Consider the following 14,807-nt stretch of genomic DNA (forward strand, 5'->3'; position numbering starts at 1 on the left):
GGTCTATCTAATGCAAGTTTCTGAATCAGCACCCCAAATAACCCTAGGAACAGGCCTAAAAATGAAGACGCCAAGGCTCCCCCACTTCCAGGTGCCACATGGAATGGCTCCAAAGGGTAGTTAGCCTCTCCCTTTCCGACATCCCCATTGCCTCGGCATTGCACTCCCGTTGCAATGGTGTAGTAACAGTGAGGCTGCAGGCCATATTTTGGTTACTGGAGACCATTGGTGGTTCATGGACCAAGGTTGGTAACCTCTGCCCTAACCCCAGCAAATGAGGAGAACTGACAGTAATTCTTAGTGGTTCATCTCCTAGAAAACTCAAAGAAAGAGATTTGTTTACTCCCCTTGAATCAGGCAAATGCCAAGTGAAAAGGCTAACTTTGGGTTATTTCATTATTCTTATCATTTATTATTAGTAATCAAGGAATAGGGCATCTGAGATGCATTACTGTGTGTGTCTTATTTAATGCTTAATTTTGTTATATGCTGTCCTGATACAGTATCGTGGGGGTCTTGTGTTTATTGTAGTGCTTCATTGCTGTGACAAGTCCAGCGGATGCAATTATTGGAAAATATAGTCTGGATGTGATGACAGAGTCTAATGTTTGTGACCCTGGAAAGAATTTTCTCTATGTATTGTTCAATCCTTGGTGTGAAGGTAATCAATAATATCATTACAAATGTAATATCAATCACTGATACGTAAGGGTGATGGCCTTAAGCTTCTTATTTCTAAAGCTAGTAAGACTGGATTATCCAGTAATTATCCAAAGGAATGTTTGATAAGATTAGAGTAAGATCTTTGCAATGGCAAGGGATATATTATCAGTTGGGAAACAATAACCATGGCGTGAAGGTAATCAATAACATCATAACAAATGCAATGTCCACCACTGATACGTAAGGGTGATGGCCTTAAGCTCCTTATTTCAAAAGCCAGTAAGACTGGATTATCCAGTAATTATCCATAAGAATGTTTGATAAGATTAGAGTAAGATCTTTGTAATGGCAAGGGATATATTATCAGCTGGGTAACAATAAGCTGAAACCATGGATATTACATAACATGATTAGATTAAATGACTTTTGGTCCCAGCATCCCTTAGAGTCACCTTGAAGGACTTCGAAATTCCCAAAGAAGTATCATCTCTAAAACTTTTCTAGGTCCTCCAGGATGATTTTATAGTCCTCAGGTCAACACAAATGACCTCGTCACTCGGGGCTGAAATCGGCAGCATATGCCAATCTAGCCCTGGTCACCCATGGAGCCGGCCAGCTCCCATCATATAACATTTTTCTTCATCTGGCCCATAACCTCCTCTGAGAGATCTAGAAGCACCAACCAGGACACACACTCCTTGTCAGTGTTAAGACGGGGATCATCTACTAAGGCAGTGGTTCTCAACCTGTGGGTCCCCAGATGTTTTGGCCTTCAACTTCCAGAAATCCTAACAACTGGAAAACTGGCTGGGATTTCTGGGGAGGGGGAAGAGAGAATTAACTTAAAAATAATGTGTTTGTGCATTTGCTTTAGTGGATTCTGTTTTTATGGCTGGCGATGCTCAAAAAGCTGAGTATGTGCTCAATGCTACTGGATTTCACTATTGTGGACAAACTGAACATATAATCCCACTGGCTTGGCACTATGGACAGGTAAAAAGACCTACACATCTATTTCATTCTTTTTGTTTTTTGGATATAAGCATGCACTTGCATTTCACTTATTCAAATGTGAATCTACAAAAAACATGGTGGAAACAAGAGTGATGCAGAGGTACATTTGGCTATATAAATAGCGGCTTTTTGACTTTTCGGTGAGCAGTCCTGCCGGCACAAGGGTTTAACCCATTGTGCCTCTGGGGGCTCCATAAATAACGGCAAACAAAATAGATTACAATACAATACAACCCCATACCTTATGTGGATGTAAAATACTGTGGGTAGGGTGGGTTTTCAATGTTTTAAAGCTATTTTTATTTTAAATTCAGGGGCTGTGTTTGTGGGCTTGAGGAATTGGAAAGTGGGATCTTAGGGTCTGCACGTGGCTAACTTTTGTTTTAGAGGGCACTTCAGTAAATGTTGCCAGAACATTATGACATCTTCTGAAGGAAGAGATATTCCACTTAGACATTCAAAGCAAATTCTAAACCAAGGTAAACTTTTGGAGCTGTATTAATTGTGAATGTATGTTAGTTAAACCTCCTTTAAAAATAGTTTTTTGAATTTGCTATTAAAGAATTGTTTTATTTATTTTCTTTTGTTGCACATAACCTACAAAATTAGAAGATAAATAAATGACATAATAAATTCATGCAGCCTATGGAATACAGAAGACGCTCTGAACCTGTTTCTGTGTTGTTCGCTGCAAAAATAGCAACAAGACTCCCGAGTTTGCTATGAGTCACAGAAATTCACAAACATTACATGCATTCAAGAAATCTTATATAGCTTTTAAAACCCAGATTAACAGAGTCTTTGTTGGGTTTACTAATGAGAATATTTTCCAATGGAGAACTGAAGAATGATCAAACTTTGCTTTCTATCACAAATCAGTTTGAAGAAGAAATCTTGGATTGCTGTATGTACCTCTTGCACATGAGTGAACTTGGACCAAACGATCGTCGAGATCCAATTATGATTGCCAGAGCTATGTCAGCATTGGTATGTCCTTTAATAAATGTTCTAATAGGAATTAGATTTACACAGCATGCTTGTGTGGCACAGCTATAAACTCATGAATGCTATACTATGAAGAAGATGGAGCAACGATACTTGGAATTATTAGGCCCAGCCAGCCCAAGAATCTCTGCAAACCCAAAGATATGTCCTGGGAAAACAAAAGTTTACCTAATAATTGCACTGTGCTTCCAGAATTTACTTTTATTTTTTTAATCTTTCTGTTTTAATGTGTGGAATTGGGTTACTCAAGGGAGCAGCTTAACGTAAACTGAGTGTTTCCCGCTCTCACACAGGTTAAATTTGAAGATCCTGTTTGGGTGCTGAGCACAAAGAATAGACCCTTCTTGGAAGTGGCTCTTCTTCTGCAAAATTATTTTCCAATGAGTGTCTGTCAGGTCCAGTAATTACAGGCTTTTAGTACATCTAAGGCCCCTTCCACATAGCCCTATATCCCAGGATCTGATCCCAGATTATCTGTTCATCTCAGATTTTCTGGCTATGTAGACTCCTACGAGGGTTGAATGAAAAGTAATGCCTCCACCTTCATTACTTGGATTTGGATGGGAATATTTTAATAAATCAAACGCAGAAGTAATCCTTAGAATGTGCTCTTTAACTACCACTATTCACTTTTCCACATAATCACCATTTCTGCCAACAATAAACAAGTTTTTTGAAGCCGTCACAGAAGAAGTCGACACTCTGTTTCCACAACCAGCATCTCACAGTTCTCTCAGCGTCTTCATCAGAAGCATAATGATGTCCTCGAAGATCTTCTTTCATTGTCAGGAACAGATGGAAGTCAGATGGTGCTAAATCTGGACTGTATGGAGGATGTCGTATGGTAGTGAGATCCAGTCCCTGAAGTTTCAAGTCTGTGCACTTTTGTTTCAGGCATCAGCATCCTGGGTACCCATTGTGCACAGATCTTCCAATAGCCAAGCAAAGCAATAATGTGACCCACACATTCTTGTGAAATGCCGATTATGCTTGAAATTTCTCTGAGTGATACAACGATTATCCTGAATCAATCTTTCAACCTTTTGCTTGTGAAACTTGGTGGTTGCTGTCACAGGACGTCCAACTCTTTGTTTGTCACGCAAGTCAGATGTTCCCACCTCAACATCTTTAAACTTACTCGCCCAATGACGCACAGTACTCACATCAACACAATCACCATAAACAGCTTGTATTCTCTGATGAATCTCCTTTGGGGTGACACTTTCTGCTGTCAAGAATTCAATGACTGCACATTGCTTTTGTCACATTGACCGACCGTGTGTGCAGGGTTCCATACTTCGTACTTTAACAACACAGCTGTTCAATGCTAAGGCTTCCCGCCAAAATGGAACTGTAGAGGAGTCTACTAAAAAAGCTGGTACCTGTCGCATACCAGTACTGCCATCTGTTGAGGAGTTACGAAGGTGGAGGCATTACTTTTCATTCAACCCTTTTGTAATCCAGTTCAAAGCAGATAATCTTGGAATTAATTCTGGGATATAGGACAGTGTAGAAGGGGGCTCAGGGTGTTGGTTCAGTACCTTAGAGATGGATTTTCATTGCAGACTATTGTAGTACAGTAGAGACTTGCTTATCCAACCTTAGCTCATCCAACGTCTGTATTATGCAATGCAGTCTGGATACTGGTACTCTTTGGCTTTAACTGTTAATTCTGATCTTTGGTTCTTCTGTTTTTCTTGATTTATTTTTTGCATGTTGTGCTTTTACATTATGTTGCCTACTGCTTTAGGTAGGTTTGGCATAGAAATACAGTTTATGAATTTTAAAAAATAAACAAATATGAATATGACAGGAATATTTAGTTGGCTGGATCTGACAAAGAAATATCTCAATAAGAGAACCTAGAATTCCTAGAGAGAATGTGTTCATCAAATCCATGAATAATCAAATCAAGCCAAACTTGCAAATGTGAATTGCTGACTGTTGTCAAAAGGAGAACTGATTACACTGTATGGTTTTGTCCTCTTGAACTGTTTCTTAGGTTAACATGAAGGATGACAAGGGAGTGATCCTTGGAAAATGGAGAAGCCCATATATAAATGGTACTAATCCTGCTGATTGGAAGGGAAGTGTGCGGATTTTGCAGCAATATTACAGAACAAAAAAAACAGTTTCTTATGCGCAGTGCTGGGTGTTTTCTGGTGTTCTTACCACAGGTAGGGCATATCTTGGAATATCACTTGCTGTGAATATCTTGGAATATCACTTGCTGTGAATTTCCCATTACTGTTGCCCCTGGGTCCCCGTTAATAGATGATGGAAACATGAGACTGTTCTAGATGTATTTTAATCTGATCTCTCAAGGCTCTTCTTCTCAAGAGGGTCAGAAAAAGACTCCTGCATTTTAACTTCTCATGGACATTCTTAGAAGTGGCAACTTGGAATGGAATCCATTCCCTTACCCCATCCATTAGAGTAGTGATTCTCAACCTGTGGGTCCTCGGGTGTTTTGGCCTACAACTCCCAGAAATCCCAGCAACTTTACCAGCTGTTAGGATTTCTGGGAGTTGAAGGCCAAAACATCAGGGGACCCACTGGTTGAGAACCACTGCCTTGGAGAATATAAGTAAGCAGTGAAAAAGGAAACTACAGAAACCAATAGACTTAAACTGTTCCCATAGCACTTTGTCCTCCAAAGCACTTTACATTTTTTAAGTCTGCTTGTATGCCCTTCCATGAACACCAGTATCATCTTCCGTTCATGTCCCAGCATATCTCCAATTTTAACTTTACATTTGGCCTCCCCTCTGTTTTTAATTATGTGTTGTTTTTTGATAATGTTTATTTTATTGTCTATGATTTTAGTTGCTTGTATTGTTGTTTTATTGCTTGTATTGTTGTGTTTGGGCTTGGCGTCATGTAAGCCGCACCGAGTCCCTTGGGGAGATGGTAGCGGGGTACAAATAAAGTTAATAATAATAATAATAATAATAATAATAATAATAATAAAACTGATATCCTTCTTTGTGTCCTAGTCATGCGCTGTCTCGGGATTCCAGCAAGAAGCGTAACAACAACAACTGCAGGTCGTGATAAAGAGGGAAATATAAATGTAGATATATACTACAATGAAAAGAAGGAAAGACTACTTGGTGGAGATATTGTGTGGTAATTATTACCCTTTAATGCCCTTGTAATGTAACTGTAGACAATGATTTCCCCTTTCTTATTCAGCATCTATCTTTTTTCACTATATTAGATGCATAATTAAACTAAAAATAGAATGTATAGGCAGTCCTCAAGTTATGAACAAAAATGATAACAATAAAATTGACCCAATTATACTTAAAACAGCGATAAAACTTAATACTACAAAAACCAGCTAGCTACAAAATAGTGGCTGTATACAATAGAAGGAATTGTGGCGCAGCTGGCTGAGTGTCAGCTGCATTAAGATCACTCTGACCAAAAGGTCATGAGTTCGAAGCCAGCCCGGGCTGGAGTGGGTGTCCAGCCATTGTGTAGCCCGTTGTCGACCTTTGCAATCCGAAAGACAGTTGCATCTGTCAAGTAGGAAAATAAGGTACCACCTTGTGTGGGAGGCTAAATTTAACTAATTTATGAGGCCATAAAGAAAAAAGACTCCGGGGAATGTGGAATGCGGGAGAACTTCATCGGTGTCGTTGATGGACGATGAAAAGCAGCAGCTCCCCTGGCGGCCAGAAAAAAAAGTTAAATAGCCTCGGTGTATTTGTCTGTTAAACGTTGTTTGTCAAACTGGCATTGAATGTTTGCCATATATGTGTACACTGTAATCCGCCCTGAGTCCCCTGCGGGGTGAGAAGGGCGGAATATAAGAACTGTAAATAAATAAATAATAAATAATAGGTTGAATTTGTATGTAAGTTGGAACAAGAATATTTTAAAGTGTAACTCCAGCCAAAACATTTTTTAAAGCTTTGGATCACATAGGGAAGTGTTTAGTACCCCTGTGGTGTTTATTTTGCTGTCTGTCTCCTGTTCAGAAGATTTCACTCACTTTCTGTCCCTGTGATAACACTTTTGAAAAAAATTGGTTTGTGAGTTGGAACAAGGATTAGTGATACAGCTTCAGTAGAGATATCTTCTCCCCATGATAACTCTTTCAGGAGTGAATTTCCCTTCAAGGGGTAGATTTCTCTCACTTCCTATTGTCTCACCCCCATTCTTAACTATGAGTCATTGGATGTTTTTTACTCTGGGCTCCCTGTATTTAGAAATAAATACACCTGCATTTTAAAAATTCTCTTTTCATCCCTTTCTTCTCCTTTGTAAATTACTTTAGTTTTTATAAGTGTGTTTGTTATCATTGTTATACCCCTATTATGTTATATCCAGAGTGGAAGTATTAGAGTAAAAATAATTTCAATATAATAAAAAAATACAAATACTGTATTACCATCCCTGATCTCCAGACATCCTGGCAACAGTTCTAATAGTTTCAGCTGATGTGGCCAACAGCCATCTTGGATATGTTGTCCAACACATACGGTGGCACAAAACTGGGGGAGAATTTGAAAATAGTTCTATGAAAGAGTGCAACTTGGCATATAGAAGTTGCTGGATTTAAACTCTAGGACTTTAAGGTAGAGCATGAAATAAGCTAACACTACCAATCAGTATCTGCTCTGATGACCTAGAGAGACCAATGGTTTGACTTAATATATGAAAGCATTATTCCTCTGATGGTTGTACCTGCAATTGCAGATTATTTTTATTTTCAATTTTGTCATCTAACTGCCCATAGGAACTTCCATGCATGGAATGACGTCTGGATGAAAAGACCAGACTTACCAGAAGGGCATGATGGCTGGCAGGCAGTTGATGGCACACCTCTGGAAAAGAGCAAAGGTAAGACCTGATGAAATTATACAAGTCTAGACAAATTAAAAAGTTAAACATTTCTCAGATTTAAATTTGGTTAGATTAAACACATATATTTCTAGTACAGTGATGCCACTTCTTTTTTATGCCATTTTTTTTTTAAAAAACTCTGAATAAATTCAGGCAGTGAGACTGGAGATGGTTTCTAAATCAAATAGTTACTGTATTTTCTGGCATATACTTTTAAACCCAAGAATATCTTCTCAAAAGTCAGGGGTTGTCTTATACCTGGGAGTCATCTTATACACAGGAATCGTCTTATAAGTGGGAATAGTCTTATACGAATGAGTAATCTTATACGCTAGAAGTTGTCTTATAGAGCAGGTGCTGAAACTTCCTATCCAGATTGAAGAATCTGTGGTTGCCGCATATGGTGGGGGGAGCTCAAAAATGGCAGTGGTTGCGTCCCTGTCATATGCAGCAACTGTATGAAAGCATTAAGGGTGATGCTGTACAAGTATGGTAGAAGAAAATCCATTTATCAGGATTCGTCGCATCTTGGTCGCCCTATGAATGTCCTAATTCTCAAACACTCTCATTTGAAAACATGCTGCACTCACAGAGCTCAGATGGTGTTGTATTTCAGTGTTGATGTTAACTTTTGTGGAGAGGTGGCTGCCAAGATAGTGGAAATGGTCAACATTTTCTAACATTACACCATTAAGCTGTATTTCTGGCATTGCAGAGGGATTGGCTGGTACCTTCTGAAATAGCACTGTGGTTTTTTCAATGTTTAGTGAGAGGCCAAGCTTTTTGTATACTTCTGCAAAGGTGTTTACAGTGGATTGCAGGTCTTCTGAATGAACACAGACAATGTTATCATTGGCACATTGCAGTTCTATAACAGATGTTTTTGTGTCCTTGGTTTTGGCTTTACCTTGCCATCTCTCTGATAGATGATTTCCACACTGGTAGGAAGCTTCGCATCAACTAGGTGCAGTATCCTAGCTATAAAGATGGAAAATAGAGTTGGGGCAATAACATATCCCTGTTTTGACACTTGATTCCACCTTAAATGGGTCACTTTGGGAGCCATTGCTATCCAAGACTGTGGCGATCATGTCATCATGGAGGAGCTGTAGGATGTCCACAAATTTGTCAGGGCATCCAATTTGGGGGGGGGGGGTGGTCCATAGAGCACTGTGATTCACTGTGTCAAATGCCTTTGCAAGGTCAATGAATGCCATGTACAGTGGTTGATTTTATTCCCTGAATTTTTCTTGGAGCTGTCGTGCAGTGAAGATCATATCTACCATTCCTCTGGAGGGGGAGAATCTGTTCTGGGATTCTGGGAATATTTCTTCTGAGATGGGTAGAAAGCGGTTTGCAAGGATTCTTGTGAGAGTTTTCCCAACAGAGAGGGAGATACCTCAGTAGTTTCTACAGTCTATTCTTTCCCCCTTTTTGAAAAGGATGATGACGGTGGCATCTTTGAAGTCTGCTGGGATTTTCTTGGTTGCCCAAACTTTTTCAATGAGCTGGTGAAGTTGTTGTTTCAGCTCAGGTCCAACCTCTTTAAATATTTCAGCAGGGATCCTATCAGGTCTGTTGGCTTTGTTATTTTTTAGTTGGCTGGTGGCTTTGCTGATTTCCTCCAAACTAGGCAGGGCAAAAATAACTGGGAAACAAGACTGTGCAGAAACCTGACTCCACAAATTTGCACCATAGATCATTGGCGTAGTGCAATTGCAGTAATGTGTGGATGTGATTGTTTCAATGATGATACGCACGTTTCCATTTGCTTAAACAATGTGATTGTGATGAGAGAGCAGGCTGGTCTGAAGTCCCTAGATTTCTGAAATCATAATACTTAACAGTTTGTGGACTGAAACCACAGTTTAGCAATTGCTATTACTTTTTCTTTAGCTGAAGTTCAGCTGCCATTCACTTTTGGATGCATGCATACAGAAAGATTGTACAGCAAGATAATTGCTTTTTATGTAAACAGAGGAAAAATAATATTCTTCATACTTCTCCATAGGGATTTTTCGTTGCGGCCCTGCATCTGTAAAGGCAATCAAATATGGAGAAGTCAATCTTAACTATGACACCATGTTACTGTTTTCTGCAGTGAATGCAGATGTGGTCCATTGGGCCATAGAGAAAGTTAATGGAGAAGATAAATATGTTGATTACAGAGTAGATTCCGAAGAAATAGGAGAGAAAATCCTCACCAAAGCTATTGGCAAAGACACATATGAAGATATCAAAGATGAATACAAATTTCCAGAAGGTAAGTAATATAATCTGTTTTTTGTTTTATTAACAGAGTACCAAAAACCCACCATAAATATAGGGTGCCACAGGAGAAGGGCCCTGTTACCAATCACTATTTGCCATTTCTAAGCACTGATCTACAAGAAAGGGATCCAGACTATTCAACAGCCTGTTATGAACATCCTGCCCAGTACTTTGTCCATAAATCCACCCTGATTTGAACACTATAGTCAATAAAGACCCAGTGGCTGTATCAATGAGTCCAGTTTGTCTGGTGATAATCTATACTTCGTGGGGTGTTGTGTAATTTCCGGGCGGTATGGCCATGTTCTAGCAGCATTTTCTCTTGACATATTCCCTGCGTCTGTGGTTGGCATCTTGTGAACAGTTTGAAAAAGCAGCTGATTTTGCAACTCATGGCAGTATTAAAAATGCGTACAGCTGGGGTTTAGTTCCAAAATCAATTAATACTAAAGTCTAATTATATACAATGGCATAGTAAAACACTTTCCATTATATAAAATCAAGATCAAATCCTATTCTTAGTCCCAAACAGAGCAGATCCACGGAATCAATGTGATTTATGTATGTATGCGCGGTCGGGATCCTTGGCTGCTGGAGGGAGGGCAGACGATGGCGGCGGTCTCGCTGTGGAAAGGGCTCGTCGGGCTCTTCGCCTTGGCACACGCGGCCTTCTCCGCCGCCCAGAATCGTTCCTATATGAGACTAACGGAAAAGGAAGACGAAACCTTGCCAATAGATATAGTTCTTCAAACACTGCTGGCCTTTGCGGTTACCTGTTACGGGATAGTACACATTGCAGGAGAATTTAAAGACATGGATGCGACTTCAGAGCTAAAACATAAGACGTTTGACACATTGAGGAACCACCCCTCCTTCTATGTGTTCAACCACTGGGGCAGAGTCTTATTCCAGTCCCCGGATGCCGTCCAGCCGCCCTCCTCCAAGCAAGACGAGTTATTCGGCGTGTCACTGAAATTGCGAAAACTTGAACCTCTCCGCCGTTAAGATTTTTACAGAAGATTCTAAACCTAGGACACTGAGCTATATCATATTTGAGTTTGTGGGGTGTAAGCACTCTTCTTTTTTTTAATTTCTGGAGCAGTATTTATATTGATCTTCCAGACTTTGTAAGAGATATATTATATATAAATATATAGAAAACGGTATTGAAAAAGAACCTTCTCTGAACACTGTTCACGACAATTGCCGCATCGCGAATTGGGCAAACGGTGTAAACAATGGCTGGAATTATGCTGTGAAAAAAAAAATTCACACATGCCACCTTCTTCCCTTTCATCCATTAAAACACTATTGCGGTTGACTCCCTGAAAACAATTTATTCCCTGCTGCAAACAAAGCCAAATTGTTTTTCCAATGCAGTCGATAAGCACAGAGAAAGGGGGTATTGGCTTGTTGAATGTGAAGGAAGGAGGTGACAGTGTGCTGTGTCTGTCCCCTTTCCCTGTTGATGGAAGACAAATGATTGTGTTATTTTCGTGTCTTTGGCACTTTGGGATCGATATTGGGGCCGCTTATGTGATACGAGTTCTACTGCAAGACAGACCGTGCTGAAAAGGGAACTCAACCTAAAGCGATGCTAGTAGGCGAACACTATTGGTCTGTGTCTTTTAAGTTGCCTTGAAATACAAGTTTTCAGTGGGACAGGAAGGATCTTGAACAAAGATGGGCCTACGTTTTGGTGATCTGGCTTCATATGTATATATATATGTATGTATGTATGTATGTATGTATGTATGGCGCAACCAGATCATTGCATGGCCCAGGATTGTATGCCCAGGCAAGGGCAAGAGAACTTCAACAAACGAATGGCTTGGACACTCAAGGAAAGCTCACTTATGTTCCTCTTGTTGTCATGTTCTGTTCTTCGGCTCTCAATGATGCATTTTTCACTCATGTATGTAGTGATTTATCCTTTAATAATTGAGCCAACAATCTTATTTCATTGTCTTTAGTTGAGACTATTAAATAAGATTCAGATTAACAGCACTATGTGCTTTATCTCTAATTGTCCACACACTGGCTGTGTGTCATCCAGATTAAATCTTGGTTAATCAGCCACCTCCAAACCCTTACTGATTGCAGACAACAGCTTAGCTCAGCCACAGATTTATTTAACCGTGATAAAAGTAAGATAAACTATAAACTTTTCTCACTTTGCTCATGAAAATATCAGATAGCATTGACAAAAAAGTATTTGTGCATTGCCACTGCTTAACAGCGCTCCATGCAGTCATGCCGGCCACATGACCTTGGAGGTGTCTACGGACAACGCTGACTCTTCAGCTTAGAAATGGAGATGAGCACCACACCCCAGAGTCAGACATGACTGGACTTAATGTCAGGGGACTACCTTTACCTTTACTGCAAAACTGCAAGGCAACAGAGCAAAAGATGCCTAGCGACACCTTCAAGAGCCCTGCATATCTCTTCTGCCGGTCCCAAACACCTCATCCAGAAATGTCTTGGGATCCATACTGTGGAAGGCTGTGGAAAGCTTCAAGAGAAATAACCAGATAGCATATTGCCTGTTTCACTCAAGATAGGCCATCCAGAGTTGTTTAGGTACAATACCCCAACATGCAACTAGATTTAAATAACCAATATCCAAGATTCTGTATTTATGAGAAAATATTTTTTGTATATACAACTGAAAAATAACTTGTCAAGCATTAAGGGTTGAAGTATTTTACTTTATTTTCCTGCTTTTAGACTCTGAAGAAGAAAGGAAAGCGATGGAAATTGCTATGTCGCATTTAAAAGACCCCTATCATGGATCAAAACAAGCCTTAAAGTTCATCAAGGAAAGCATTGAGCTTGGGTGTGAAGAAGAGAAAGTAGTCCCAACAGGACAACCCATTGATCTGAATATTACTATTAAGAGCAAGTCAGGAGTTGCACGGGTGGTCAACCTTTGGGCTTCTTGTCATTTGGAGTCATACACTGGAGAAATAGAGGCCACCATTGGAACTATCCAGCAGACGATCCTGACAGAAGGCAAGACAGGTGTGTATACAAACTTTCACAGACTTAAATTTTGATTATGGCTGTGTTCATCCCTGCAGACAAACAGCATCCCAGTCTTTATCTAATGCCATGCCTACATGGACTTAAAATGAACTTATTTTGAACTTGCTTCAAGCAGTCATACGATGGATCTGCAGAAGAAGCATTACTTCTAGCCATTAACCTGACATAAAATGAAATGCAAGTTACTCTGGAGCTTCCAAAAATCCCTTGAGTGAACATGGTATTTTTGATGTATGGACAGTTGGATTGGGCTGGATTCAGGGCAATCCAATACACACACACACACACACAAAGGTCCACCGCAGCATGGCCAGCCAGAAGCAGTTCTCTGGAGCTTTGCTGATGATGTCACTTGATTGGATTCAGCCAACTGTGTGGACAGCTGACTGTCTTTCGGTCACTCCTGTGCTGTATCTGGGGCAGCATCAGAGTAGAATATTCTGGAATATTTTGGCTAGTGTAGGCACAGCCTAAATAGCCTTCCTATTTTTAGGAATGCTGGGTTACAACCACAGTTCAGAGCAGGGCATGTGAATCCCTCTTTTTTTCAGAAGCTTCTTCCTCTCTTTCCTCTGTTCATCATATAATATTTTTCACTTCAAATGGAAAACATCAGATTCTGGATTCAGGAACAAAGTGATTAGGCCCAACTGAGTTAGGCATAATTCTAGAAAGTATCCATATCCCCCAAGTTCCCCTCTTTTTCTGTATTAAATGCATGTTTAATGTATTGTTGAAGGCTTTCATGGATGGAATCACTGGGTTGTTCAAAGTTGTATGGCCATGTTCCAGAAGCATTGTCTCCTGATGTTTTGCCTTCATCTATGGCAGACATCCTCAGAAGTTGTGAGGTCTGTTGGAAACTAGGAAAATAGAGTTTATATATCTGTGGATTTCCCTGGACATTCCACAGATATATAAACAGGCCAATGGATACTCCACCACAGACATCAGAAGAGCTGCAAGACCGAGAACAAGCCACGAGAGTAAAGATCCACCCAGAGGAAAAATGTTCTTACTATAAATCAAGGGAATCACTGACCACATAGGGAAGTTGATGAAGAAACACAACCTACAACTATCTATAGATCCACTAAGAAAATCCAACAAATGCTATGTTCAGCAAAGGACAAGAAGGATCCTCTCACCTCTACCATGCAGCTGTGGACAAGTCTACATAGGGACCATCAAACACGAATCAGGGAACATGAAAGGCACTGCAACCAGAGAAGTCAGCCATAGCAGAGCACTTGATGAACCAACCTGGACACAGTATATTATTTGAGTACACAGAAATGCTGGACCACTCTAACAACTACCATGTCAGACTATACAGAGAAACCACTGAAATCCACAAGCATGTGAACAATTTCAACAGAAAGGAAGAAACCATGAAAATGAAAGACTGGCTACCAGTATTTTTTTAAAAAAAAACCTCTTAAATCATAACAGTAAATAAAGAACAACACTCAAAAATAGGGGAATTCCAGACAAGCAACAATCAGGAACAGCTTGCAACAAAGGATTCCCCCAGTCAGTAGGAAGCCGCACCTTGAAACCGCTAGGTCATTCAGTGCTAATCAAGGTAGCCAACTGAAACATTCACACTTGCCTCAGACAGACAAGAGTTCTTTCTCTCACCCTGGACATTTGGCAGATATATAAACCTCATTTTCCTAGTTTGCAACAGACCTCACAACCTCTGAGGATGCTTGCCATAATGCAGGCAAAACGTCAGGAGAGAATGCTTCTGGAACATAGCCATACAACACGGAAAACTCACAACAACCCAAATGCATGTTTCTTTCCCCAACTTTCTCTTTGTTGTGTTGATGCAGTTGCTGAGATGCCTCTGAAAATACCTGCTGATGCTTACATGAAGGTGCTGAGTCAAACAGAGGATGAACTTCTGGTCAAAGTCAACATTTTTGCTAATGTTCAGGAAACCAATG

At 40.1% G+C, this 14,807-nt stretch overlaps 1 protein-coding gene across 1 annotated transcript in view; it reads left to right on the plus strand.

Moving 5' to 3' along the window:
* Positions 1-12,866, plus strand: part of LOC132779663 (protein-glutamine gamma-glutamyltransferase 4-like) — a 38,894-nt gene extending 26,028 nt beyond the window's left edge. The window contains exons 5-12 of the mRNA XM_067470565.1: positions 532-661; positions 1,538-1,656; positions 2,557-2,664; positions 4,685-4,859; positions 5,679-5,811; positions 7,430-7,533; positions 9,548-9,799; positions 12,538-12,866. Of these exons, the coding sequence (XP_067326666.1) occupies positions 532-661; positions 1,538-1,656; positions 2,557-2,664; positions 4,685-4,859; positions 5,679-5,811; positions 7,430-7,533; positions 9,548-9,799; positions 12,538-12,866 (1,350 nt within the window). The remainder of the gene's footprint in view (positions 1-531; positions 662-1,537; positions 1,657-2,556; positions 2,665-4,684; positions 4,860-5,678; positions 5,812-7,429; positions 7,534-9,547; positions 9,800-12,537) is intronic.
* The last annotated feature ends 1,941 nt before the right edge of the window (positions 12,867-14,807 follow it).

Source organism: Anolis sagrei, chromosome 6 (genome assembly GCF_037176765.1).
Source record: "Anolis sagrei isolate rAnoSag1 chromosome 6, rAnoSag1.mat, whole genome shotgun sequence".
Lineage (NCBI taxonomy): Eukaryota > Metazoa > Chordata > Lepidosauria > Squamata > Dactyloidae > Anolis > Anolis sagrei.